The 26,263-nt window shown below is 49.9% G+C and overlaps 8 protein-coding genes and 1 non-coding gene across 9 annotated transcripts; 4 read left to right on the forward strand and 5 right to left on the reverse strand.

Moving 5' to 3' along the window:
- The first annotated feature begins 542 nt into the window (after nt 1-542).
- Nucleotides 543-3,005, forward strand: BKA55DRAFT_360100 (major facilitator superfamily domain-containing protein). The gene is made up of 3 exons (XM_046185843.1): nt 543-1,369; nt 1,419-1,832; nt 1,898-3,005. Exons 1-3 carry the CDS (start codon nt 741-743, stop codon nt 2,634-2,636), a joined length of 1,782 nt encoding a protein of 593 aa, XP_046049026.1. The 5' UTR covers nt 543-740; the 3' UTR covers nt 2,637-3,005.
- Nucleotides 2,905-2,989, reverse strand: BKA55DRAFT_t181. The gene has a single exon. It is a non-coding gene; the product is annotated as a tRNA-Lys (tRNA).
- Nucleotides 3,006-3,477: 472 nt separating the features above from the next.
- On the reverse strand, nt 3,478-5,554 carry BKA55DRAFT_511962 (eukaryotic translation initiation factor eIF2A-domain-containing protein; the record flags this gene model as incomplete). The annotated part of the gene is made up of 2 exons (XM_046187758.1): nt 3,478-4,914; nt 4,967-5,554. 2 exons carry the CDS (start codon nt 5,552-5,554, stop codon nt 3,478-3,480), a joined length of 2,025 nt encoding a protein of 674 aa, XP_046049027.1.
- A 1,473-nt stretch (nt 5,555-7,027) lies between these two features.
- Nucleotides 7,028-8,299, reverse strand: BKA55DRAFT_689949 (RPAP1-like protein; the record flags this gene model as incomplete). The annotated part of the gene is made up of 1 exon (XM_046199425.1): nt 7,028-8,299. The coding sequence occupies one exon, from the start codon at nt 8,297-8,299 to the stop codon at nt 7,028-7,030; it is 1,272 nt and encodes a 423-aa protein (XP_046049028.1).
- A 3,334-nt stretch (nt 8,300-11,633) lies between these two features.
- On the forward strand, nt 11,634-13,670 carry BKA55DRAFT_539288 (uncharacterized protein; the record flags this gene model as incomplete). The annotated part of the gene is made up of 2 exons (XM_046190117.1): nt 11,634-13,333; nt 13,385-13,670. 2 exons carry the CDS (start codon nt 11,634-11,636, stop codon nt 13,668-13,670), a joined length of 1,986 nt encoding a protein of 661 aa, XP_046049029.1.
- Nucleotides 13,671-14,243: 573 nt separating this feature from the next.
- Nucleotides 14,244-17,166, reverse strand: BKA55DRAFT_567724 (VHS domain-containing protein). Its single transcript, XM_046192756.1, has 4 exons — nt 16,188-17,166; nt 15,440-16,133; nt 14,900-15,384; nt 14,244-14,847 (listed from the first exon to the last, which is right to left on the reverse strand). Exons 1-4 carry the CDS (start codon nt 16,737-16,739, stop codon nt 14,641-14,643), a joined length of 1,938 nt encoding a protein of 645 aa, XP_046049030.1. The 5' UTR covers nt 16,740-17,166; the 3' UTR covers nt 14,244-14,640.
- A 157-nt stretch (nt 17,167-17,323) lies between these two features.
- Nucleotides 17,324-18,966, forward strand: BKA55DRAFT_567725 (uncharacterized protein). Its single transcript, XM_046192757.1, has one exon. The coding sequence runs from the start codon at nt 17,704-17,706 to the stop codon at nt 18,889-18,891; it is 1,188 nt and encodes a 395-aa protein (XP_046049031.1). The 5' UTR covers nt 17,324-17,703; the 3' UTR covers nt 18,892-18,966.
- On the reverse strand, nt 18,967-22,485 carry BKA55DRAFT_567727 (uncharacterized protein). The gene is made up of 3 exons (XM_046192758.1): nt 22,375-22,485; nt 19,397-22,322; nt 18,967-19,310 (listed from the first exon to the last, which is right to left on the reverse strand). Exons 1-3 carry the CDS (start codon nt 22,396-22,398, stop codon nt 19,159-19,161), a joined length of 3,102 nt encoding a protein of 1,033 aa, XP_046049032.1. The 5' UTR covers nt 22,399-22,485; the 3' UTR covers nt 18,967-19,158.
- Nucleotides 22,486-22,615: 130 nt separating this feature from the next.
- On the forward strand, nt 22,616-24,069 carry BKA55DRAFT_567728 (uncharacterized protein). The gene has a single exon (XM_046192759.1). It carries the CDS (start codon nt 22,963-22,965, stop codon nt 23,980-23,982), a length of 1,020 nt encoding a protein of 339 aa, XP_046049033.1. The 5' UTR covers nt 22,616-22,962; the 3' UTR covers nt 23,983-24,069.
- The last annotated feature ends 2,194 nt before the right edge of the window (nt 24,070-26,263 follow it).

Consider the following 26,263-nt stretch of genomic DNA (forward strand, 5'->3'; position numbering starts at 1 on the left):
TGGGCCCATTCGGCCGAGTACCGCCGACTTCGGCGCCGACCAAGAGGTCAACATCGCAAACAGCGCCAAGAATGAGGGCTTGCTGTGGAATAAAGACGCATCAGCCATGAGCTATTGTTCCTCTCGGTTATACAACCTGGTCTTCATATATGTATCATCGAATTTTGTCCTGGTTGAGATAGAGTCAGATTCAGATTTTGCAGGGTCGTCAGTTGACTCGTGTAGATCTTTTCCCTCCGACCTGAGACGCTTATCTCCTCCGCTGGGCCCATCAGAACGGGGCCCGGTCCGTGACCCGTGCCGGCGAGTTAAGTGTTCGCAGGCTTGCTCACAGTATCCTTAACAGATGCGATCAAAGAAGCCCACCAAAAGGCCCACCCGGCGCTGATAAGAATTTGTTGATCTCCACTTGAAAGAGGCTAAACTGCTGATGAAAGCTCCTTCGGCACCCACATCGGTTGTAGAAGATACCTAGGGCGCAATTTACCACTTACCCATGTAGTGTAACTGTTTGTATGTGTGCCGTTTTCCGGTCATCGTCAATGTAATCGCCTCCTTACCTCTGAAAATTCGGATATTTCACTATTGCCCCCCGGTGTCGTGAACTGTATTGTCTTATAAACCAAGGGCAACCAAGCTGAGTCGGCACATGACGACAGTTCCTTGTGAAAGTCGCCATCGCACTTCATCTGACAGGCAAACTCACGACAACCAGGTTTAGGAGCAACACCCAAACAGTCATGAAGGAGGACCTTGAGGAGGCATCGCCAGCCAACCGCGCCGAGTCGTCTTCGTCGGTGTCTTCGACAAGGTCGTCGCCAATTCTGGAGCCCATCAGGACCATTGAAACACGCCGTAGCCGCACCCACGATGATGACGTCTTTGAGGCGCTGGAGCACGCTCTCACTCCAGATGTCGAGACAGAGGCAGAGCGCGAGGCTCGCGAGCCCATTACTTATACAAGAACTGGCACCAGTGTGACCAGTGCCGCCTCTCGGCCTCCAGACTTTGAGGTTTTCTTTGAGGACGGTGACCTAGATAATCCCCGGAACTGGTCAAAAGGTTATCGCGCGTGGATTATCGTCTGTGTCTCGTATTCTACATGGGTCGTCGTCCTGTATAGCACATGTTACACTGCATCGGTATCTGGTCTGGCCGAGGAGTTCGGGGCGTCAACGACAGTGACAACACTCGGGCTGACAACATATTTGCTTGGTCTTGCCGCGGGAAGTCTAATTGTGGCCCCTCTGAGTGAGCTGTACGGTCGACAGAAAGTGTACATCGTCTGCCTGAGTGTATGGGCTTTGTTGATTTTGCCATGTGCCCTGGCGACATCATTAACAGAAATCATTGTTGTGCGCTTCTTTGGGTGAGTGACATCTTTCAATCTCGTCACTGCCGTGCTAACACGGCTGCAGTGCTGTCTTTGGTGCCGCTATGATCTCAAATAGTCCTGGAACTATTGTCGATATCTCGGATCCAGATTATCTGGCTGCTGCCATGTCCATGTGGTCCATCGCGCCTCTGAATGGGCCATCTACTGGCCCCATTATTGGTGGCTTTGTATACCAGTATCTAGGCTGGCGATGGGATAACTGGATTCCTCTGATTCTTGGTGGTGTGGGAATTCTTATGATGATAACAGTTAAGGAGACATACCATCCCGCAATCCTGAAACAAAAAGCCGCACGACTGCGCAAGGAGAACGATGATCCTCGGTATTGGTGTCAGTATGACCAAAAGGTTTCCACCCGTCATTTGATCAAGATCAACATGAGTAGGCCATTTACTCTGTTGGCATCTGAACCTATTTTATGGTTTATGGATATCTGGTGAGTCGTCTTGTAGTCCCGTTTCTGTGCCCTGGTCTGTTTCTTGTGCGCTAACAGCATCTCAGGATATCGCTGATTTATGCCATCCTCTATCTCTGTTTCGTGGCATACCCTATCGTGTTCTCCCAACATCGTGGATGGGATGCAGGCATGTCAGGGCTGGCCTTTGTGGGCATCGGCGTTGGAACCATGCTTGCGATCTTCGCAGAGCCTCTTTTCCGGCGTCTGATTAACTCTCAGCCTCGAGATCCAGCAACTGGCAGGCCTCAGCCTGAAGCGACGGCACTGGTCATGGCAATTGGCGCAATCCTGACCCCGATCGGCCAGCTTGTGTTTTCATGGACATGCCTGCCAGCGACCATCCATTGGGCTATTCCGATTGCTTTTGGCATCCCTTTCGGTGCAGGTAACACCATCAGCTTCATCTACGGTTCGAACTATCTGGCTGGCGCGTACTCCATATACGCTGCCAGTGCCCTCGCCGGAAACGCTGTCATTCGAAGTATTGCTGGAGGTGTCCTGCCCCTGGCTGGTCCTAAGATGTACGCCGCCATGACTCCCCAGTGGGCTGGAACACTTCTGGGCCTCCTCGAGGTAGCTATGATTCCAATTCCATTCGTGTTCTGGCGATATGGGGCCAAGATCAGAGCAAAGAGCCCGGCCATTAGGGCTTTGAGAGAGGAGCAGGATCGACTTGATGCGAAGAGGGCCAAGTATCAGAAGAAGCTTGAAAAGAAGCAACGACGAGAGGCGGAAAATGCAAAGACAGAAGAAGGGGTGTTGGAGAAGACAGCGGGCGATTGAGGACAACAAAAGCATTCATGATCATTTACAGTTTAGCATTTTAAATGGAAGCTAGGAACAGACGCCAATGTGTGAGTTGTTGTGTTGCTGCTACGGAGAGAATAAGGTTTGGGTGACTGCTTGTTTCATGTTGAAAGCACAACAGAGACCGGGAGGGTGTTGGGATCATCACACTTGAGTTTGCCAACAAAAATAAAGCTATATAAATAACATTGGCCACTTGAAATAAAAATAAACGATTACTCAATCCCATTTGGAACATAGGAACAGCCCGATGCGGGGGTCGAACCCGCAACCTTGAGATAGTGTACTCATTTAAGAGTCTCACGCTCTACCGATTGAGCTAACCGGGCCTCGGTATCGAGGCTTACTTGTTGAACAGCGAGACACGAAAGTTTGAATATGATGACCTCGGGTTACTTCCATGGCACAAGCCATAGGGTAACAAACATAGAGGAAGTAAGATCAGAAAACACTACAAGACATACAGTATGCACAAACGAATTCATGCAGAATTCTGGCGTAGAGAACCATGATTTGTGTAAACAAAAATTTTCATTTTCATTGTGATTTTGTACTGCCAGACTATGGTACGCCGACCAAGCGTCCCGTAATCCGAATGACTTTTGAGACTCCCTGGTTGACCGCCTTCACAAGAAGAACCACAAAGTCGACCTATCCACGCCGTGCAGGTGTCCAATAAAGTACAACCCAATATCACAGAGTCCGCTATGACTCGACAACACTCCCAATCTGACAGATTCCGTCCTATTACTACATGTCACCCCCGTTAAAGAATCACTCAAAAGTTTTGTCCCCTATCAAACTCCCAAGTCGTCCTTTAGTTCCCTTTCTCCAATCCCTCGAGCTCCTTAAGCACAGACGACTTGGTGTTGATCTTCTTAAGCTGGGTATCCTCGAGCTTCTCTCCGCCAGCCAGACGCATCTCAAGGTCCTCGATGGCGCGAACCTTCTTCTGGAGACTGCGGATCTTCTTGGCGTTAGGGTTCTGTGCGGCATCAGGAGCAGCACCGCCAGCACCCTGGCTTTGGTGAGCGTGGTGTCCATGGCCGTTGCGGTGGGTGTTACTGCGGCTTCGGGCCTGGTTGTTACGCGACTGGCTCCGGTTGCGGTGATTGCGTCGCTCAGGGCTACGACCCTCGTGGCCGGAGCCGTGGCCTCGGTCATGAGGAGGAGGCGCCAGGCTAGCTCCGCCGTTAGGTTCGCCCTGGGGCCGGCCCTCACCCTGGGCATTCTTCTTGTTTCTCTTCTTCTTGTTCTTAGACTTGGACGAGTTTTCATCGCCCAAGGGTTCAGCTCCAGGAACAGTCCTAACTGTAGGAGCTTGCTCAGCCAAGTCGGCACCAGGCACCGCGCGGCGAGGGCGACCAAAACCGTTGGGACCGACGTTGGGCAGACCGTTGCTCACAACGTGGGCGGCACCGCCCTCATCCTCACGCTTGAAGTGCAGAGGAGTGGCCAGACCACGGGCGCCTGGGGGGCGGTAAGCACCAGCAGGCTTGCTGGGAGTCTTGACCGAGCCCAGGTAGGCCGTGGCAGAGGCATGAGGCGTAGGAACGGGGGTCAAAGGATCACCAGGAGCAATGCTCTCGGGACCCTGAGGTCGCCAGATAACATTGTATAACTCGACCATATCCTCGTTATACATGAGACTGCCACTAACATGCCACAACTTGACACCATTGTCAACACGGAGTCGGGGGGAGGTTGTGGCAGTCATGATGTAGCGACTATCGGGACTCCATTCGCAGACGCTGGGGTTACCGCTCTCGAAAGTGGTGACCTTGCGGAAATCCTTCTCGAGGTCGTAAACATCGATCTGACCAGCAAGGTTGCCGAAGCCCGCTACCAAAACAAAGCGACCGTTTGGCGAGAAAGTAATGGTGTTTCGGGGGGCAATCGGGAAGGAGTGCGTTGCAACGGCCCGGTGGTTGAAGATGGTGGCCTTGGCAGGCATGGTGCCATATACAACACCGAACTCTCTCGAGTTATGGGACCAAGAAACATCATGAATGGGACCCTCCTTATCTAGGGACACGCGGGCATCAAAAGCACCGGTAGTGCTGAGCAGATACAGCGTGGTTTCACCATAGTAACTCTTGCCTGAGCGATCAACATCAGTTTGGGCCAGCACTAGAAGGCTGGAGCCAAGTTTGTTCCACTTCAGTTGAACCTTGTCTCCCTTGAAGAAGGTCTTTTGGGAGATTGGGTTAGTGAAAAGAGGGACGTTGAAAACCTTGACGGCAGCAGGTTGGCCCTGGAAGTTGTCAGCATACATCTCTTGAAACAAAAACTTTTGATTTGCTGACCTTGCGCTCAGGAACAAAGACGGCAACGGCGTGATTTTGGCTGCCAGGAGCAAGAGCAAAGTTGGTAGCACCCTCAACTCGGAGCTTGTTCCAGACCTTGACGAGATCATGACTCTCGTAAAACTGGACTTCATTTGTAACGAGACGAGCACAGTATTTCTCATCAGCTGTGTACTGAAGGTTCCAGCCTTGCTGCTGCTTCTGAACAAAACGGCCGAGGGGCTGCTTGTCCTGACCAGAAACACCCTCCTCTACAACACGCCAGACCTTGAGGTTCTTGGTAGCATCTCCGTTCTCATCCTTGGCAGGTCGTTCCCAGGTGATGACGAAAGTACCGCGAGGAGAGAAACCTAGTTCGTAGACGTTGAGGATGGGGAGGGACAGGACCTGCTGGGCAGTCGAGGGATCAATGATAGTGACAGCCTCGGGAGAGGCCCAAGCGAAGTAGCGACCACATGGCGAGTAGGTACAGCACCGGAGGTTGCCCTCAGGCTTCTTGAACCCAGAGAGAGGTTGATAGACGGGGGCAGCGTCGGTGATGCCGATGTCCTTCTGGGTTCGGTGGGCAAACTGCAGCGGAGACGCCATGGCTAGTGAAAGTCACAGTGTCTCGTGTCTTGCGTAAGTCTTTTTTGGGGCCGGTTGTCAAAAAGTTCTGTCGTGTCGTGTGCGGGCACTTATCGACGTCGATGTAGATCGCGATCGTGGGGCAGAAAGCTTAGGCTCAGATTCGGATTGGGCGAATAAGCGGGAGAGCAAAAAGCCAAAAGAAGCTTTGTGCTTTTGACTGCGCAACGAAGAGCAGTACAAATAGTCGCTTGAGAGGGGAACCCAGAGCGTTGGATCCGACTCGTGAAGGGTTAGATCGAGAGATGTTGTTTGAAGTCGTCGCGGAGCAACAAACAAAAAAGTGGCGGGGAATATCGATCGATTGCGATTGAGCGAAGCCGAAAAAGCGAAGTTGTAAGACAAGAACTGACTGATTCGATGACCGGAAGGAAGATAAAAAGAAGACGGCAAGTCACCCAAAGGGAGGGAGAAGGAGGAATTGGCGCGGCAGTGCCGTGATGTTTGTGGTTGAAGGGAAACGAAACAAGAGGGAAGAGAAAGAAGTTGACGGCTTTGGCCACCAGCATAGGTAGATATGGTTTTTTTTGTTAGGCCGGACCAGGTTCCCATTCTTTTTTCCGTAGGTAGGCAACCCAGAGCCCAAGCCCAGTGGAGGCTCCCATTGAGGTGGCCTCCCTTTTTTTCTTACTGGGTACAACCTAGCCACACACCGCATAATCACCGCCAACCGTTCGCCCTTGACTCAGCCTTTACACTGTCTCACTCGAGTCCAGAAACCTTTTTTACAGTGCATGCCGCCCCAGATTTCTCTTTAATCGAAGACCACAGCCAATCATGCTGAGATTGTCGAGTGCTCCGTGAACTTTTCACCATTTGTTAGACTCTTCCAACGGGAACACCGAGTCACTCCTTTATTCTATTCTAGATGCCAAGCCATTACCTTTAAGCCGCATATGCTTTTGATATGCAGAGTTGTTTTGAGCACGTTTGTTCGATTCATCAGTTCGGAATTCAATGGAACATGCTATCATTGGCTTTAGTCACGTCATCAATCGTATTCCCCCCTTTAGTTGTGGTATGTCAAGCCTGTGGTGTCTTTGTTGATCTTCTGTGACAAGATGCTACGTCAACCTACCACTTTACGCTTGGTTAAGCTTCCGCAATTGCAAGATAGTTATGCGAACCACCATCCAAAACAAAATCAATGGACACTGTTATTCTTCAAGCAATTGGCATGGCCTGACATCTTTTGCGCCAAGCACCTGTTACATCTCTCATTATCATCGCTACGTGGCACCAATTGACCTTACCAAACCAAGTTTATAGCTCCGATGTGGTCGATAGACTGTCTCAATGAGTCTGCACGTGCCGAGCTTTTCTAACGCGGACAAGTTGCTGTTCGTTTATTAGATACGAGTCGTAAATATCTTGCTTTCTTAAAACCATGGACCGGTTATATAATCAAATTCTTATAGAACGGGAATGGCACGATCACCTGCCCTTGAATTTCTCCTTCCAACCACCCTTCTCAAATAGCCATAAGGCCTCAGTAGCGTAGACTCGACTTCCTCGATGGCCGCCCTCGGTCATAGCAGCCTCAGTCAAGCTATCGAGAACCCTTCCCTTCTTGACAGCTGCCCAGATTCCCATAGCTATGGGGTCATCCTCACTCTTACCCCACTCGCCGAGTCCGAGACGGTAGAGAATTCTTCCCAGCGTTTGGAAAGCCATACATCTTTGCGCAGGAACAGCACTTCTGGCAAGATGAGCTAACTCCGCAACTGTGTATCCTGCAGCCTCTGGGGCGTCGCCATGGTGGTGCAACCCCTTCGAAGAAGGTATGGATCGGCTGACCCTTGGTGATAAGAATCGGCCCTGGAAGTCGAAGCGCAGAGCGTTGACAGCGATCTCGGGGTGCGGATAGTATGAAGAGTCTTTGTCAGCTGGACTGCCCTCGGTAGGGATAGGTGCCATCCATGCGAGCTTGCTAGGGTCGGCCGGTAGATTGGGAAAGTATTTCTTGTGTAGCGATTCTAAGAAATTCGGATCGGAAGGGTCGAGATCGGCCAAAGCTGGCGGTACAGGAAAGTGAACCGACTTGGGTTGGTCGGTGATAGGGAATAGATCGGGTGGTATTTGTGCCGGAGCCTTGTCCTCGTCATAGTGATCCGGGATCTTTCTTGATGAAGGCACTTGCGAAACTGAGGGGCTACTTTGCGATATCGATTCTATTGAGACTTTGTGAGCTTGTGGTGTCACTGGCGTACTCTTCAGTGCTTCGTTCTCGGCAGTATCTTCGATTTTAATCGTAGGCGGAGGGTCTGGCGTTTCTTCTTGTTTCTCTTGTTTTGGTGCATCGAAAGGCGAGGGACCAGACTGCTCTTCTATATTGGCTCGCGATAGCAACCTTTGAATGAGAGCTGGGTTCAAGCCATTCATGATATCTTCTTGGGCCTGAGCGATCTCGGCAGGGGTCATATTTGCAATCTTCTGCTGGTTCTCCTGGTCTATGCGTTGTCTCTCAACAGCCTTAAAATCCACATCTGAAGACGAAGCTTGAGGCGTCTCTGCGGTCTTAGGTTGTTCGGCAGGCGCTGTTGCTCCGGCTGCCTCGGCGCGCTTCTGCTTGAAAGCGGAGGTCTTCCATCTTCTTTTATGTTGTGGGAAGCCCGTAGAGGATATAGGTAGGTCGTTAAACTCAACGGGTTTCTTTGTTGAAGTATCGTGCTCGACGATGTCGTTGATCAAAAGTGTTGGATCCATTTTGGTGATGTTGTATATGTGATATAGATGAGAGATCTCTCAAGCTTTGGGTCTGACGTCCTTTTTTTTTGTCTTTGGTCAGTGGATGGAACCACGGAGAAATGTTAGTGGGTCAGGGACCCTGGGTGACACCACATTCAGTAGCGCGTTTAGACGGATTGATCCGTTCTTCATGTGCCACGTGCTAGGAACCGAAAGACCTGAATTCAGCATTAATGGAAATCTCAATGCTGGGCTTCCCAGAATAGATAAGATAAAATACCAAATAGTCAAAGTTATACTAGAGTTCGATTCAGCGAATGATTAAATATTCTGAGTTGTTATCGATGGCTGCCTTTTGTGAGACGAAAACACGCTTATGACTCGTAAAATGTACCGAAGATTATGGAAATTCGATTTCCAATTACAGGGTTTGTGTTCTTTTGAATTGTGCCAACCATTACAAGAAAATTCTTGATCCTTTTGCGAGAACTCCCCTAATCTCGCAGAAACTCACAATTACTGAAACAGGACTTTTGGGTTTCGTTTCTTGAGACAAGCTGGCTGACGATTTTAATTGTGAGGCCATGTCGCACCGCCACAGATTAGGACCGGGATAGTGGTGCATTAGCGCCGATCGATTCTCGTTTCTCTTGAGTTCCAGAACTCTTGTGCCACAGAACCATGCTCAGACTGTAATTTGTGGCTTTTTATCGTCATGATCCCTGGTTTGGTACTCGGTGCAATTTACTTGTGACAGAATAAGCACGGAGAGAGTTTAAATGTTTATTATACGCACCCATTCATGTTCACTTTTTCCGTGTTTGTATTTTCGGTAAGTTATCAGGAATTGGATGCCTATGAACCTCCTGTGGAGTCAACGTTAACGGTGTCGGTTATTGAGTTGAATGAATGGAACCAGATCATTTCAGGGCGTTGACTCCCACAGGAGAAAAGACATAAGTGGCGCTCGTGCCGCCCTTTTCAGATTGCCTTGAATGCTTCTCTAGAGCATAAGCTATGTGTCCATACAAGGAACAGTGGATGATGGGTGCAATATGTACAGTATGAAGAAAAGTGCCGTGTGGTGTTCCAGTCCCGGCAAGATCATTTGATGGCAGAGTGACCTCTGAAAGACCCAGGTAAAGTAGTAATTTAGAACATCAATGGAATTAAGTCACAAACGCTGACTCTGAAACAAACGGCTGTCAACTGTGAGCTGGGATAGAATTCAGAACAACGAAAATGACCAAATACATAATAGCCACATTAAAGTAAGGTACCTACCTTATCTTAGCCGAAAAAACAAACTTGTGGCTGATGCAGCCATGACTGCAGCCGCGTCAAATCCCTGTCAACGTGCCGCGCCTAAGCTTGGTTCAACGTTTCTGGTTTCGGGATGAGATGGTCCACACCTATTCAAAGGGGGACCTGTTCATCGTTGCGCTGGGCTGGCCCGGACTGGGATGTTTGTCACCAGGTAGGGAGGTGATTAGTCAAGTTGATTGCTGACTCTGAACGAATCCATCAATGTCACAAGGCCATTATTGCTTGTCATTTGGTATGACTGTTGCAGTTCAGAGGTGAGCGGATAAATGACGTGTTGCAAGATATAGCCTCTGGGGGTAGTACCAAAAGATACATGTCACAAGTCGTGAGATATTCCTGGAGTCTATAGCCCACTGCAGGCAGGCAGTTTTCCCCACGCTACCTAAGAATGGAACCTCACCCCTGGGGATCAAGAAAACTTCAGAGCTTGGGACAGGGTGTCAAAAATACTCAGTCAAAGGTCACACTAAGCTTGTGCTGAACTTACCTCAGTATTTCATCAGAGCCTTTACCTTTTCTTGACCCCCTAGCTCACCTGCAAAAGCTGACCCGACCCCCCCTGTCCTGTTCTACGGATGTTACACATGGAATCTGAGTCGGTCGGTACCTTTACCTTTACCTTTGCAGTAAAGAAAAAAAGTATCCGTGCGTCAACGGGAATGGAAGTCTGTTTTCTCTATCACGTCCGCCTATGCATGTCTTTTTGAGTCTACCATTAACTTACATCTTACTCATTTTCCCCCCCGCTAAGCCCGGCTCTGCTGGCTCTTTTGACTTGTTCTCTCTGGTGAATTTGACTCTGTACTGTCCCATCCGTCCCCAGCATCCAATGCCATGGCATGACCTAATTACTTGGTAGACCCCCTATCATCATTAGTTGGGTTCTTTGGTGTTGTCGGATACCTATTTTGAGTCCCATCTCATTAGGTTGTTCTAGAGTTGGCCACGCCCCTCGGCGCTTTAAAACAATTTCCCTTTTGTCCTTTCCCTTTCCCTTTCTTCTCGTGATGCTTGCCATGGTCCGCCCCCCCTCCCCCCTCGTTTCTTCTCGTACCGTACCTCGTGCCTTGTCTGTCTCGTCTCGTCTCGTTCTTGTTGTTTCCGAGTCGTAGCATTCTTATTTAGCTGCTGGTAACAACAGAAGCTGTTGGCCTGCCCCGTTTTTCTCCTTCCTGGCCTGGAAAATAAGAAATATTGTCGTCGCCCCGAAAAAAAACGTAGCCATCCCCATCTCATTTCTCCTCCCTTTTCTTCCCTTCTTTTCCTCCTCTCCCTCACTCAAACATCCACCTCCCACATAATTTTCCCAACAACGACCAGTGGATTTTATCGTCGAATTCGTCAGATTTCATCAATTTGACACTATTCGCACATCTTAATCATCTCCAAATTGTCGTTATTTTCTGCGCCTGGTGTAGCAGTGCCTCTTGACGCCCTTGAAGCGACGTATACCCCGCAATCGGCTCCCTTTTCCGCATCCGAGGCTGCATTCACAGTCAAAGTGGTTTCCTAACCCGAGATCTTGAGGCTATTCAGAGATTCAACTTTCTCCACCGCCCGCACCTGCACTCCACATTCTGGCCACTCACAGCTCGTTTCACCTCGTCACTCTCCGACTGAACGCTTTCCCGCTTGCAACCATTCCGTTTCTGACGAGGCCCGCACGCCACAGATCCTGGCATTTCTATTCGCTGTACCTGGTACTCAACTTGATGCTGCATTTCGGTGGCATTTAGTGTGTACCACTCACTACCACCCTGTCGACCGCTATTCGTTGCCTTATTGACTTCGACATTTGGTGGTTTGAATCACAGCCTTGCCTTACGCGACGCTTTATCTGATCCTTGGATTTTGATGCTGCAAATGCGAGGTTCCTTTGCCCGCGTCTAGCATTGATATCCCCTGTTTCCAATTTTAGCAGCCGGTTTGTCTAATGCAATACCGGCCTGTATTGGTGTTTCCATCAACAATCTTGTAATACGCGCTACACAAGGCTATTCATTGCCTCAACTCACTACACCTCGGCATGGCTGCTACAGGCGCCGACACGTCCATGTCACGATACGACTCATCAGCCGGCGAACTCTCATCGCCTCCTTCCGGATCACTATCAGAACCTGGTTCACCATCACGAAATGGGTCCGGTAGCCGAGCACCACAAGACTATGACGAGATCGTCGTCGTTTCTAGCGATGGCCAATATCAACACATCGGTCACCAGAATCACAGCGAACGCCCTCCACCGCCTATGCCACCCCAATCAGGCACGGGCCCCCCTAGACGATACGCACTTGTCGACAACCAATGGGTTCAATTAACAGCTGCAGGCGTCCCGCGCAAGAAGCCCGGACGCAAACCTGGAACCATTGTGAAACCTCGAAATTCGGACGGTGCCGATGCAGCAAAGGCTGCTCGAAAGCCTCGAAAGCCTCGCGATCCTAATGCACCACCAATGCCACGCAAGAGAAAGATTGCTCCCGCAGATGGTGAGAGTGAAATTCCAGCAGATTCAAAGTCTCTTGCCGCAGCTGCATCATCCGCCGGTCAGGGACACATGTCAGATGTCTCTCATATATCAGCATTGTCACCTGCTCATCATAATCGCCAAACATCGTCTTCATCACATCAACCTGAGCAGCGTTACTCACCAAAGATGTTGAAGCGTGAACACTTTATGCAGAACATACTAAACTCGGATACGCCTGTAGAACGACCGCAGTCTCAACCCCAGCCTCAGCATAATAGCTCTACATCTATACCTGTTCGCACCAGCGGTCAAAGCTACGACCCCATCCGTGGTAACTACGACCCGGTTCGTGAGACAATGGTTTCTCATAGCCCTTACCCCTCTACTTCTGGTTCACCAAGAGCTGCTTCTCAGATGCCTAATCGATCGCCTACCATTGCGAGCCTTCTTGGTGGTAGTGAATCACGCAGCTCATATCAGCCACCCTCGAACCAGCCTCGCTTCCAGGCACATGAACCATCTCAACCATCATCACCATCCAAAGAGCCCCGCGACATATTGACGCCAACTCCTTCGCGACCACCAGTACAGGAAACAAAGAAGGATCCGCCTCCTCCACCGCCACCCGTTCAAAGGCCAGTCATCAAAGAGTCTAATTTCACCACCATTTCCAATGGTCCTATCAAGAAGTCATCGCCAAAGCAGAAGCCTCACACTGGAGTTTCCACGCCAAGGACCGACACCCTCGATGACATGGGAGAAAGTGAAGGACGCTCGATCCTCGACTTTGGTCGAGCTAAGCCAGGCGAAGAAGCCCAGGCCCCGACCATTGTTCTCAGTGTACCCATCCAGGCCGGCGAGACAAACAGATATGTCAATTTCATGCGCATGGCTGAGGAACGGTATGGATGGGATGCTCTTCACCCTCGTCTGGCCGCCAACCGAGACCGCAAGGCTCGCATTGCTGCGGCGGCTGCCTCTCTAGAAAAGGCGGAATCGGGGCGCGAATCTGGTGATGAAATGTCCGTCGATCTCTCCGATGCCGAGGCTAGCAACCCCGACAACGGCGCGACCAGCGGCCCTGATGCCCAGGCCAAGCCCAAAAAGAAGCGTAATTTCAAGGAGGATCAGTACGATGTCGATGATGATTTTGTCGACGATTCTGAGCTCCTATGGGAAGCCCAGGCGGCGGCAAGCCGTGACGGATTCTTTGTCTACTCTGGCCCTCTGGTACCTGAGGTCGAGAAGCCAGCTGCTGGGTATGTATCTTCATTTTTTATCTTATGTGATCAAGCATTAACAAGTAGTAGTCACGATGGCCCCCCTAAGCGCGGACGGGGTGGAAGAGGTAGCAGAGGCGGTGGAAGAGGTGCATCCACCAGAGGTGGGACGGGCAGCGGCCGCGGCGGAGGACCCGGATCTCGAGGCGGCTCCGTCACTCGAAAACCCCGTATCACTAAGCAGGAGAAGGCACAACGGGAACGCGAGAAGGCCGAACGCGAAACAATGGCCCAAATGGCCAAGACACCTACCCATGGCGGTTACTCACTCAACCCAACCACACCATCCTTTGCTGTCAGCGAGTTAGGGGCATAGGAACCATCCTCATATGCAAATGGTCCTCGCAATACGCCATCCACTTTTCGACACTGGCGTTGGGTTGAATAACACTCTTGAAAAGAAAAGACGACACTCAAACAACAGGTGTGCTTAAATTCCGCGCACTTGACCTTCTGCCATCGTGCTATGCTTGCATCTGGCAGTATTACACCATCTACAACTATTAACACAGGGAGTCGCGTGTCCTCCCTCTTTCTTTTGTTTCACACTCTTCGAGGCTGTTTTGCAGAGCATGGATGGCACGGCGTAGCCTCCTTTTGAGGTTTCCAGATTTGTGGGAGTATTGGCGTGTAAGAGATTTGTTCGTGGGACTACAGGCGTTTACCTGGTTTACATACTTGCAAATGGATGGCACCTGGGTGGCCCCGGGTCATGAAGCAAGAAAAGGCCAGAGATGATTGATAATTTGCCCTCAGACGATAGCGGCTTTTGAAAGCAAAACAGCCAGACAAGGCGTCACGACCCTTCGGGTACTTCCTACAGTAGAGGACTTGTTCACCGGTATTAGATGTTAGAGTTGGAGTTGAACAATTGTAAAAGATGATGATGGTCTGATGACTACAGCAATAACCAGCCCCTATCAAAATTGCGTTTTGCCATATAATCTGCCCTGGTGACCAAAATCACAAACTTGGGCTTCCAATAGCCTTCCATCGCGAACAGACTTGTGTCATTCATGATCTGAATCTAATTGTATTTAACGTCTCAAGTTTGCGACGAAGCCTGTCACTATCACAATACGCAAACATTCGAGGCAACTGCTCACTTGAAAAATCAGAAAGCATCCGCTGTCTCGCTTTTTCTCTGCTCTGTCCTATGCTCCAGTCCATATAGATCAACAAACGAGAAAGTAGTTCTTCAATCCTTCTTTGAAATCCCATCCCACTCTTTCACTTACTTCCAGCAAATACTACCTACTTCTATCTCTGGAAGAAAAACACTGTTCTTATGCGAGGCTAAACTCGGTCACCTCGCCCATCTCGTTGACGGTCTGTTCGCTGGTCTTGTATGAGGCACGCCACCGCAGCTTGGCGCTTGTGACCTTTTGAGCGCGGTTGCCCGCGTGCCAGATCTGCACCTCCTGTGTGATGCCACGGCTTTGCTGGGGGGCGAGATCGCGACCGGTTTGAGGCTTGAGCTGAAGTTCGTAGCCCTGGATTCATGTCAGCTTATGTCATGTCAGAAAACATAAGGGGCATGCTTACCTTTGTCACGGCGAGCTGGAAGTGAAGCTCGCTGATGGGCTGTGTCACGTTGTTGGAAAAGGCAAAAATGATGTTGATAGCGTTCTCATTGCCAGGTGCTCGTCTAGCAATCATCTCAATCTTCACATTTGTGTTGCTTACAACAGCCTGGTGCTCTTTTGGCTTGCTTGGCTCTGGAGGTAGAGCTGAGGAGAAGTTCCACTCGTCATCATCGTTGGCTGTAGCAGCAGGTTGTGGTTGAAGGGGCGCAGGAGATGCGCGTTGAGAGCTCAAGTTGCCAGCACCAAGAATAGCGAATGGGTCAGAGGCGGGCTGTGATGGGGGAGGAGGCTGCTGTTGGAAGTGAGGTTGAGGTGTCGTCGATTGAGAGACGGGCTGTGAGAAGGAGGCGAATTGTGAAAAGGGGGGAGGAGTTGGAGTTGAAACTTGCCCTCGGGCAGAGTTGTCCTGGGTCATGGAAGATAATAATGCAGGGCCAGGAATATCTGTTAAAAGATTTAGTATAACAATAAGCATGTGCAGTTTGTATTGGCAACTTACTTTGGTTTGCGCCAAAGCCCAGAGCAATACCGCCGCCTTGTCCGAAACTGCTCGACTCTCCACCAATATCTAGGCCAAGGAGGTCATTCTCAAGGCCTCCGGTGCTCGCAGAAGGTGCAGCGACATTGCTTGATTGAGCACCATTGCTGCTGGCATCAGCATCAAAGTCGATAAGAGACAGCTCATTCGCTGCGCTTGAAGACGACGCTGTAGCTCCTGAAGCAGAGGGAGGAGGTCCACCGGCAGCAACCTTGGCAGCGCCTTCCATATCACCCTTCTTCATCAGCTTATATCGCTCTGCTGTTCGGTGTATGCTGTCGTTAATCTCGAGCAGCTTGGCAACAGCCTCGTGATCGTCGGATTCCTCTTCACACATCTTCTGGATCTTGGGCTGGGCGCTCTGTAAGGCAGCAGCCAATTCGCTGAAGACATCCCCGTCTTCCATCTTGTCGCCCTCCTTGAAGGAGTCGAGTCGCTCCTCTAGTAATCGTGCCTTAGCCTGGATCTTGGCAACCTCCTCAGCGGCCTTTGCGCGGTAGTCGGTCTTTGACCGTGTATCGTAACCAGCCATGATCTTCATAAGTCGGTTGGCTTCTTGGAGATCCTCGGGGGTACCGCGACGAATGAGTTCCTGAAGTTTAGCTGATTGCGCTTCTCGCTCTTCCTCTTCCATTTCTTCGGCGGACTTGAGGTTCTACATGATCTGTTCAGTATAGGCGACGCATCATGCAGAAGGGTGTAAACTTACATCACTAGGATTCAGCACAGCAGCATCCTCTCTCCGTACTTCAGGAAAGATGTATCCCTTATAACTCAATAATCGGTGCATATCCCTGATAAATCCAAGATCCTCCTTGTATCGGCTCGTTTCGCATATCGTCCCTCGCCATTCCTCAATCGCCTCAAGAATTTTGGCCTGAACACGTGTAGGGCGCATTGGCGGCCGCTCGGGAAATCTTCTGACGAGCTCATTGAGGAACTCCTTTGTGCCGATTTGTAGATGAAAGGGGTATCCGCAGTTTTTAACACATATGTCAAGAAGACCCAAGGCGAGCAGAGCAACGTTGGGGTTGCGATGATTGATGTAGTTGACAATTGCAGTAGCAGCCTCGCGAGGAGCAGTTCCCTTCTTTGAGTTTATAAGATCGGCAATCTCGAGATTGAGAGCGAGGTTGGGTTCGTAATTCTCGGGACTGCAGGCAGCCTGGATGAAGCGCTGGAGCTGGGAGGGGGTTCGGCCAGATGAAGGCAAATCGCCCCAACGATCGCGAGCCGCAGCGCGAGCAGAAGCGGCCTCCATTGTGCAGATATAATACTGATATACGCGCACAAAAGGCGATGTTATTCGTGGTATTTTGCGCGCGCGCGTTGGTCGAGGACGACGGGGCGAGGCAGTGCTACGTTGATAGAAGGGTGAGCTGGTCAACTGGAGTACTAATGGATGGAGTCCAGTGCCACCCAAGCAAGTCTCCAGCTGGCGGGGGAGCTTTGGCAGCCCAGTGGCCGACCGAATACGGACCAAGCCTACGGAAACGGCCTAAAATAACGAACGAGACAAGCAGGGGATTCAATATGAATTCAAACAAGACAAAAGAAAGAGAGCCAGTTCTTAGTCAGAATAAAACTCCCTTGCCGTATTATCTAGTTTGATTCTGGTCTTTGAACTTGAACAGGTGGACAACGGACAGTTTAGTAGACAACACGACGATACCTAAAGGTACTGGTAGATTGTAAAGAGGTAGGTAAGATGTGGCTCCCGTCTGTGGCGCAGTCATGAGGGAATCGCACCCAATCAGCCACGTGACAGCACTGAGCATTTTAAGTTGGCCCGGGGAGCAAGAAAACTTCAGACCTTGAGATAGGATATCAAAATAAACTCATTAGAGAGGCCCCCTAAATTTATACTAACTTCCCTAAATCTTTTTATCGCTTAGGATCGAGGTTATAAGTTTTCTTGCCTCCCCTAGGTTGGGAAGGCCCCCATTACAGCGGCGTCATAGCGGAATTGATGCTGGAGTCTTAGCTTACAAGTGCTAGGGGACCCCAGCACTCAGTGCCCTCCAGCCCAGCTGCCCCTCACTGACTGACGGGATCAATCAACCCCACCATGAGAATCTTATCAACCCATCATCCATAACTTTTTGGAGGCAACATTTATTTTTGACGTCGTTGCCTTACTTGCTTTCAGAACATCAACTACACACACCTCCGATAATACGATATTACATCCAATACAAAGCAGACATTCCTTAAAACTGTCCAAAATGGTCCGCCACAAAAAAGATTTCACCTCCAAGGGTAGAAAAGGAGGCCCAAACCCGCGTCGAGGACCCCGCCGTGATGATGATGATGATGGTGATGGTTCTTCGCGCCCAGCTTTTAAAGCCGCCTGCTGGGATCTCGGCCATTGTGATCCCAAGCGCTGTTCCGGAAAGAAGCTCATGAAACTTGGAATGATGCGCGACCTGCATCTCGGCCAACGCCATAACGGAGTCATTATCACACCCAATGGCAAACATACCGTCTCCCCTGCCGATCGCGAGCTCATGGACCAGTACGGCGCTGCTGTTGTAGAATGCTCTTGGGCGAGGACGCAGGAGGTTCAGTGGAACAAAGTTGGTGGAAAGTGTGAGCGGTTGTTGCCGTACCTTGTCGCAGCGAATACGGTCAACTATGGCAAGCCCTGGCGCCTGAACTGTGTTGAGGCGCTGGCTGCAGCTTTCTACATTTGTGGTCACCCAGACTGGGCGGAGCAGATTCTTGCACCGTTTTCATACGGCCCATCCTTCCTCGAGATTAACCACAGCTTACTGAAGCGATATGCAGCATGTGCTGATGAGGCGGAGATCAAGAAGACTGAAGAAGAGTGGATGGAGCAACTGGAGAAGGAATACGCAGAGAGTCGAGAGGAAGGAAACGACGATATGTGGACCAGCGGAAATACCAATCGAAGACGTATTCAATCTTCCGACGACGACGACGACGAAGAGGATGACAGTGACGAAGAGGAAGAGGGAAGCGTGGACGGTATATATCTTGGCAAGAAGGCCCCTAAAGCTCAGCCAGAAGAGGAGGAGGAGGAAAAGGATCGCTACGCAATATCTGACGACTCAGATGACGAGGACACAATGGCCGAGATTCGTCGCAAAGTCCTCGCCTCAAAGACCTTCACTAACCCCAATCAACAAGACGATAAGAAACCTGCCACCATTCCCAACCCACATCAACATCAACAGCAGTTCAAGCCTAATACCAGCGTCCAGCCTGACTCGGACAACGAGAGGAGCGGAAGCGAGGGTGACGACGACGACGATGAATTTGATCACATCATTGAGGCCACACCTGTGACTGATCGTATTGGTTTGGCCAAATTGGAAAAGGAGCGTAACCAGGCTACTATCACGACGAGGACGTTCTCATCCAATGCTGTGGGAGCGCCATCTCGAAGTTGAGCAGACGGTTATCAAATACAAATTGTATAAGAACTCTAACCACATTACTTATCCATCAAGTTAAAGAAATGAGGTCATGGAATTGTAACTTTTAGTATTAACAGTGAGATTTGGTATATCGTCCCTCTATCCAACACCCAAATCTTGGCATGCTCTTCCGTCATAAGACCATGTCTGCATATGCATCTATTCATACACGACTCTCTTTACCAAGAGAGCGATCCCCTTTTGATTTCCACCTTTTGTACATGTATTACAGTTCTGTTGTTACAGTGTTCGCTTCTCCTTAATTTCCTCATACGTCTGGATCTGATCGTCGATTTGTAGCTCCTGGAAATCTTCAAGGCCGATACCACACTCAGTACCCTTGCCCATCTCCATGACGTCCTTTTTGACATGCTTGAGTGTGTCGATTTTGCCTGTGGGTTAAGTCAGTATCAAGGAGGAAAACACAAAGAGTCAAGATATGGGCAGAATGCATAGAAAAGGGAAGGGCGTAACTTACCATCATAGACGACCTCTCCACCGCGGATAACCCTGACCATAGACGTTCGTTTGATAGTGCCGTTGCGGATCTTGCAGCCGGCAATATTTTTCTGCAATCTCTTCCTGATGTTGATGGCAAATACTTGCAAAACGTCTGCCTCGCCGAGGACTTTGTGTGTAATCTTGAATGGTAGCAGATCTGATAGTGCACTCTTAACATCGTCGACAACGTGATAAATGACGCTGTGGTCGATGATGCGCACACCAGCCTCTTCGGCACGCTGGCGAATATGAGGAAGGACAGGCATGTTGAAGTTAATGATGATACTCTTAGATGCGGCAGCGTGGTCGACGTCATACTCGGAGATTGCACCGACGCCAGATCGTAAGAGTTTGGATTGGACTTCGTTGCTTCCGAGTTCCTGAACAGTGCCACAGACAGCCTCCACGGACCCAGCGACATCAGCCTTGACAATAAAGTTCTGGTAGATAATGCCGGGCTCAGTCTTGGCAGGCTCTGCTTCAGTGCCCGCGGCTTCTGCAGCTGCGGCGGCTTCCTCAGCGGCTTCCTTCTCACGCTGACGCTGCTCTTGTTCGGCTAGTTGCTTAGAGCTCTCCAGTCTCTCAGCCATCTCCTCACGGTACTCAACCGCTGTCCTAGCTTTGCCCTCATCAGGCGCCTGGAGAACTTGTTCTCCAGCATCAGGCAACTCACGCCAGCCAAGGATCTGGACAGGAGTTCCAGGGGTTGCCTCGGGGATCTCGACACCAGCTTCGTTGCGAAGGCCACGAATTTTGGCCCACGATTTGCCGGCAACGATAATATCACCAAGACGTAGGGTTCCTCGCTTGACAAGCACTGTAGCCGTCTTGCCAGTTTGCTTGATGCTAGATTCTAAAACCCAACCCTCGGCCATGCCATCTGCTTCAGCGCGGACATCGAGGATTTCGGACAGTGTGACGATGTTCTCTTCGAGATCCTGCATGCCCTTGCCCGTCTTTCCGCTTACGGGTACCACCTGGACATCACCTCCATAATCTTCAATTTCGACGCCATGACGAGCAAGATCAGCTTTGACTTGGTCTACTCGAGCATCTTCCTTATCAATCTTGTTAATTGCCACGATAATAGGAACCTTGGCAGCCGTGGCGTGTTTCAACGCCTCCAAGGTCTGCGGCATAACACTGTCATCGGCAGCTACAACCAGCACCACAATATCTGTGACATTGGCGCCTCGTTGACGCATGGACAAGAATGCAGCGTGACCTGGTGTATCAAGGAAGGTAATCTGCTTGCCCGACGACATTTGGACGACAAAGGCGCCAATGTGTTGTGTGATGCCACCGTGCTCCTGGGCAGCAATCGAAGACTTACGTAGCCAGTCCAAAAGAGTAGTCTTTCCGTGATCGACGTGGCCCATAATGGTGACAACAGGGGGCCTGCTTGGCAATAGGGATGGATCTTCGGGCACCGGTCGAGGTTGTAGATCGCGCTGAGAACCAGTGTCCACTGTGGGATCATAGCCGTACTCCTGAGCGACAAGGGCTGCCGTATCACCAGTCATGATGGTTTCCTCCGAGAGATCCTCAAATCCCATGGACTCCAGGTCATGTAAGAAGTCGGCAATGCGAACCTGAAGAGCACTAGCCAAGTTGGAGATACTAATGTACTCGGGGAGAAAGATGGGTACGGGAGCAGCCTCGGCAGCTTCCTCAAGGCGCTTCTTTGCATCTCTCTCAGCCTTCTTACGCTGTCTAGCTTCCCAGCGTCGAATTGAATCTTCATCAAAGTCATCATCTTCATTCTCGTTTCGACGAACATTCTTGGGGCGCTTGTCCTTCTTGTCTCTCCGTCTATCAAACACATCGTCTTCCTCTATCTCGAAACGTGACTTGCGCCTTGTTTGATCTTCTTGCGACTGCTGAGTATCTCGAAACATGCCATCTGCCTCCTGAAGTGCATCCTGGTATTGATCGCTGGGGCCAGGTCTGCTACGAATGTTTGTGACCCGACTTTCAAGTGCGTCCCAGAAACCATCACTCTCGCCGCTTGCTTTCTCTTCCAACTTGCGGGAGCGCTTCAGCTGACCCCATACGCTCTTGCTATCTTCCTGGCTTGTTGCTGGTGCTGCTTTTTTGGGTTTGTTCTTGTTTTGGTTCTCCGCAGGTTTCGCCTCAGCTTGTCTATTTATGAGGGGTATCTGAGTATCAACCTTTCGAGCGCTGAAAGCTCCCCAAGCGGGTGCAGTCTGCTTGGGAGGCTCATTAGTAGACCATGACTTGGGTGTTGCCACTGGAGCCGGTGTGCGGTCTGTCCTGAAAGCTTCAGCAAGAATTGAGCTTGACAACAGGTTCGATGGGGGCGTTGTTGGCTTTGCGTCTCGCTGTTGCTCTTGCTGTTGTTTGGCACGGTTGTTTCCGTCGTTCGATCGGTTTGGTCGCTGATTGTCTCTCGCTTGAGGTGTGTTTTTCTTCTGACTTTGATTTTGATAGGCGTTCTGGGGGCTTGATGGCTTCTTGACGTTCTTTTGTGCAGACGGCGGGGTGGGGGCCTCAACCTTTGGAGTAGGTTTCTTCAAAGGCAATCCCATCTTTTTACGAGCTTCTAGCTCATGCGGAAGCAATTCACTGCTTTGCTTCGAAACATCTGGTGATGGCTTGTTCGCAAATGCTCCGAAAGACCCTAATCCAGCTCCAAACCCTCCTGGAAAACCACTCCCCGGGAAGCCTCCCGGCTTGCCATTATCGTTCGGTCCGTGAAGTGTAGAGCTTGTCGACAGGGTGCGCACACCAGGTAATCGTAGAGAGTGACATGACGATGGCCGAATGGCTCTAGCTGATGTTATTGAAGCTGCGACGCTGGACACATGGCGATCTCTGAGCTGCGAATCCCTCGGCGAGAGTTTGTGGCGGCAGAAGGCACATACGTAGGAATTACCGCGCTCCTGGACATTGTGTAAGACATCTGCTAATGGTGATCGATTGTGAAGAACTAACCTGTAAGGTGCGAGCTCTCAACATTGCCGCGACAAGGAATTGGCAGACTTGGAGCGAATCTGCTTCGACATTGGTTTTGCAACTGAATGTGTTGAAGGTGCTGTAAGTTAGAATAGAAATCCAAACTTAGTGGAGTTCTAGTTAACCACAGTGGGCAACCAATCGCTCCGGACCCCTCGGCGCGGGGATTGTCCGCCACAGTTAGTGGATAATGGGCGTTACTTGCTCAATCGCCCTATCTCTGAGCTTCAATTAGTGAGCCAAGACGATGATATTAAATTCAATAATTTAGATTGTCCAAGGGAGTGAGCTTGGAATTACTCCATGAAATTACTCAAGTTCTTTTTGGTCATTCCTTCTAATAGTTGTTACATTAGACATGTTTTGAATTATCAAACGCTATGCCCATAGACCTATCCAGCCAATGGATCTTTTGTGGAACCAAGATTCGAACATGATTTCTACTCATTCTTCGAGAACACATTTGCAATTACAACTCCTGCCTACCTCCACCTAATCACACTATTCAACATCACCTGGCCTTTTGTCACCGAAACTCAGTGACCACCAGGTCAAATCTCATTAAAAATGGCACCGAATAAGAGAGGGGGAAAACAGAAATCGACCCAGTTCGTCGACAAAAAGAATGAGGCTCCCCCTTCACCTTTCAAGCGGCCCCCTGAGGTCCTTGAGCCGTTCATCAACTCTCTGGACAAGAAGCACGTCTATGTCACACACATTGATAATAAGCCTGCCGAATTCAAACGAAAGATCTTCCTCGTGCCTGTTGGCATGAACCTTGTCGTTGTACTTCTCTTTGTTCTTCGCATGTGGTGGATTCTCCCCTGGTATTGGTCGCTCATCATGACTGGCTTGGGCCACGACAACGAAACCACATGGAACACTGCAGACTCAACATGGTCTGAGATTGCCTGGGAGATCGGAAAGCGCTCTGGAACAATGATGATTGATTTCATCCTTTTCATCTTTGTCTGGCCCTGGCCTGTGGAATTCGTCGCTGGACAAGCCCGTGGTAATCCCTGTCAATGGCGATGGCAAGTTGGCTTCCGTGAGCAGGAGGTCTATGTTCGTCGAAGCCGAGAATGGGATCAAGCTCTTACAGACATTTTTACGGACGAAGGCTCCAAGAAGATTCTGCTCACATACATCAATCATGCGACGTCTCCTATTCTTCAGGAACAAAAGACTGGATATCTCCTAATGAACGGCCACTGGGATTTGGATTGGGCACGTATGGTACTCGCACATCGCCTGGTAGACAAGAAGGAGATTGCACTTGAGGCCTTTAAGAGCGTGGTTCTTGTTCACCACGCTAACTACGGTTGGATATCTTACGATGTGCGCGGTAGTGGTGCGTCAAGTGAGGATGAGCGACGGCGACAAGTCTTTGCATTCCGAGATGCGCTTATTGCGCTTGGAAAGGAAGACTTGTTCTATCGCTGGGTTGAGATTGTTCAATTCGAAGCGACACAGCCTGGCGGATTCGGTCCTAAGGAACAAGAGGCAGCGGCCAAGAGAATCAGGGAGTTGTTTGAGAATGAGAACATCAACTTTGATGAACTTTGGAAGAAGAGTGTTGGGACATAGTCTTTTCAGGAGATCTTGTTATTTATAATACTTCACTGCATTATTTATATATATAACTACTCACTTAATCTTACTCCTCAATAAACATCAAAAATACAAAAAGAATAATAAAATAAATAGATTTTTGATTTTTAATATTATATACAGAATTACACGCCCAGCATCCAACTCTTTAAGCGGTGGATCTACTGCGCGCCCTGCTTTCGCCTGGGTATTTCTTTGCTCACGCTTATGGCCTCGTCGCTTCCCCAGTACGGGCGTCCTCATACTGAGAAGAGGCCAGGGGCCATACAGAGTCTCTGAGGGGGGTTTGTAAGGTGGCACGGCGGGTGTGATTCGAACCCAGAAGTTCTGGGTTGAACCACTCCGCCATGCGACCCCCAGAGGCCCCCCGCTTGTTGACAGAGACTTGGTTGCGATGAGTGATAAAGGTATGGGCGGCGGTAACACTGGTGTGCGCGGGGTGCAGCCGGCAGGCAGCTGGCTGATTCACGGTGAGCTTCCACTGCGGTGAACGCAAAGTCACCACACCGGACAGCAATATGCACGGCCCCGCAGCGAATGCGTCACATGCTTAAAGGGGAAAGCATATTTGTTTATGCTGCGTCCTCGTTGTGGATCATATCGAAGTTTGGTGGTAGTGAGTCAACCACTCAACCAACAATCACTTTGATATATATGCCAAAGGCCCATTGTCCAATGTTCGCTCAAAAGGTCGATGCTGTTCAACTTTATTGCAAGGTTTGCATAGTCGACAGCCGCAACTAATTTCGTCTGATCAAACTGTTGAACAGAGTAACATAAGCGCACGGCATGGGAACCGATCTTCGTCCATTTGAAAGATATTCAAGCGCCCCTGACTTCAGGGGTCAGCCGAGAGGGCATCCAAGAGCAACGATTGATCAATATGTTCATATGATTCTGATGTAGGTTCGCAGTCTGTGCAATGTCGCAATTACATGCCAGTCGTGCAAATGGTCGTTGAACAAAGAGATTTTCGCCGTTGCCTAATTGGAAGTTGATGAGTTGTGTCCGAGTCTGTCATAATTGGGGACGAGAACTAGCAATTGAGTTTGAGAAACATCTGTGCCTTTGTTAGTGCAGGATCGAAGGCGCGCAGACTCAATTGGGTTTCTTGTCGAGGTAGCGGTAGTCATCGGAAGCCAGGGGTATTATTAGATGTCAGGATGAAGTGTAGTTGGAAGTGTGTGGTGGAGTTAACGTGTCGTGTCTGGCTGACTAACGCCACCACATGTTAGTGCTCAAGGTGGACTTCCACGGTTTCACGTGCGGAGAATCCTAGCAGAGTAGGAGTGCAAGGGGACCGGACCGGACATAAAGCGGTGAAACAGCTTTATATACCTGCTATAGAGCCTTAAGAGGAAGAATTGGACGATGGGAGAGAAAGGTCCATGAGAAGCAGAGGGAGGAAGTTGGTTTCAATATAGCAGTTTTGTTGGTGTTTCCCAAATAACTAAGTCAATCTACGTAGTATGGGGAATGCTGACTGAAAATATCATCCTTGTTGGCTTATTGATGAGCTGTTTGGTTGTTTGGTTGGACAATCACCAGGAAGCCTCTCAAGCTTATGGTTGGGTATGCAAGCTGGGTTGATCCGTCAGGCATCCTTTCACGCGACTCTTGAGGGTGCTTTTTTTTCCTTTCGAATTTTGTAGTTAGAAAACCTTTTAGTGAAAGAGAACTACCGTTGAAGCCTACTCATAGAATAACTAGGTATGGTGCTCGTTGTGTTTCGTTCTCCTTGCACTTTAGAGAGCTCGTATAAGTTACCTTCCATGCCTCCAACCTTACCGAGGTGGGAGAGATTCATTCCTCTTTTTCGTATACTTAATTAAACCAACCCTCAAAGATCAATTATTATTTGTAACATCTTTTGCGTAGTGAGTTTTTATAATGTCTTTTTGCCCTAATCTCCAGTATTGCTTTGCATGTTTCTGAGTCGCTGTCTCACAAGACGGATCATCATCGGCTGACGGTCAACTCCCAACGCAACGCATCACATCCAAACTCCCTGCTTTAGCTTCTAAGGCAAAAGAAGCCAGGTCATTTATCAGTGTCTTCTGGCATTGGGTCTTCATTTCAAACCAAAGAGTCTACCGAAAAAGGGAGAATCAGCCCAAATCGATAGCAGCAATACTTGGTCCTATACCCCCATGCAAGGACATTCCGTCCCCCAACGGCTCAGCGATCTATTGGCTCTAAGAGCTAATGAGACGCCTGTAACTTGGGAGCTCATTCACTTATCAAAAGTAGCCCGCGG

This window comes from Fusarium redolens, assembly GCF_020744475.1.
Source record: "Fusarium redolens strain MPI-CAGE-AT-0023 chromosome Unknown BKA55scaffold_8, whole genome shotgun sequence".
Lineage (NCBI taxonomy): Eukaryota > Fungi > Ascomycota > Sordariomycetes > Hypocreales > Nectriaceae > Fusarium > Fusarium redolens.

Bases quoted from the DNA above. Each gene is read 5' to 3' on its own strand.
- BKA55DRAFT_360100 (XM_046185843.1), top strand. From the start codon at position 741: ATGAAGGAGGACCTTGAGGAGGCATCGCCAGCCAACCGCGCCGAGTCG. The intron at 1,370-1,418 runs GTGAGTGACATC...ACACGGCTGCAG, and splicing joins ATTGTTGTGCGCTTCTTTGG to TGCTGTCTTTGGTGCCGCTA. The intron at 1,833-1,897 runs GTGAGTCGTCTT...ACAGCATCTCAG, and splicing joins TTATGGTTTATGGATATCTG to GATATCGCTGATTTATGCCA.
- BKA55DRAFT_567724 (XM_046192756.1), bottom strand. From the start codon at position 16,739: ATGGAGGCCGCTTCTGCTCGCGCTGCGGCTCGCGATCGTTGGGGCGAT. The intron at 16,134-16,187 runs GTAAGTTTACAC...CAGATCATGTAG, and splicing joins CTGTGCTGAATCCTAGTGAT to AACCTCAAGTCCGCCGAAGA. The intron at 15,385-15,439 runs GTAAGTTGCCAA...ATCTTTTAACAG, and splicing joins GGGCTTTGGCGCAAACCAAA to ATATTCCTGGCCCTGCATTA.
- BKA55DRAFT_567725 (XM_046192757.1), top strand. From the start codon at position 17,704: ATGGTCCGCCACAAAAAAGATTTCACCTCCAAGGGTAGAAAAGGAGGC.
- BKA55DRAFT_567727 (XM_046192758.1), bottom strand. From the start codon at position 22,398: ATGTTGAGAGCTCGCACCTTACAG. The intron at 22,323-22,374 runs GTTAGTTCTTCA...CACAATGTCCAG, and splicing joins TGAGAGCTCGCACCTTACAG to GAGCGCGGTAATTCCTACGT. The intron at 19,311-19,396 runs GTAAGTTACGCC...CTTAACCCACAG, and splicing joins TGGAGAGGTCGTCTATGATG to GCAAAATCGACACACTCAAG.
- BKA55DRAFT_567728 (XM_046192759.1), top strand. From the start codon at position 22,963: ATGGCACCGAATAAGAGAGGGGGAAAACAGAAATCGACCCAGTTCGTC.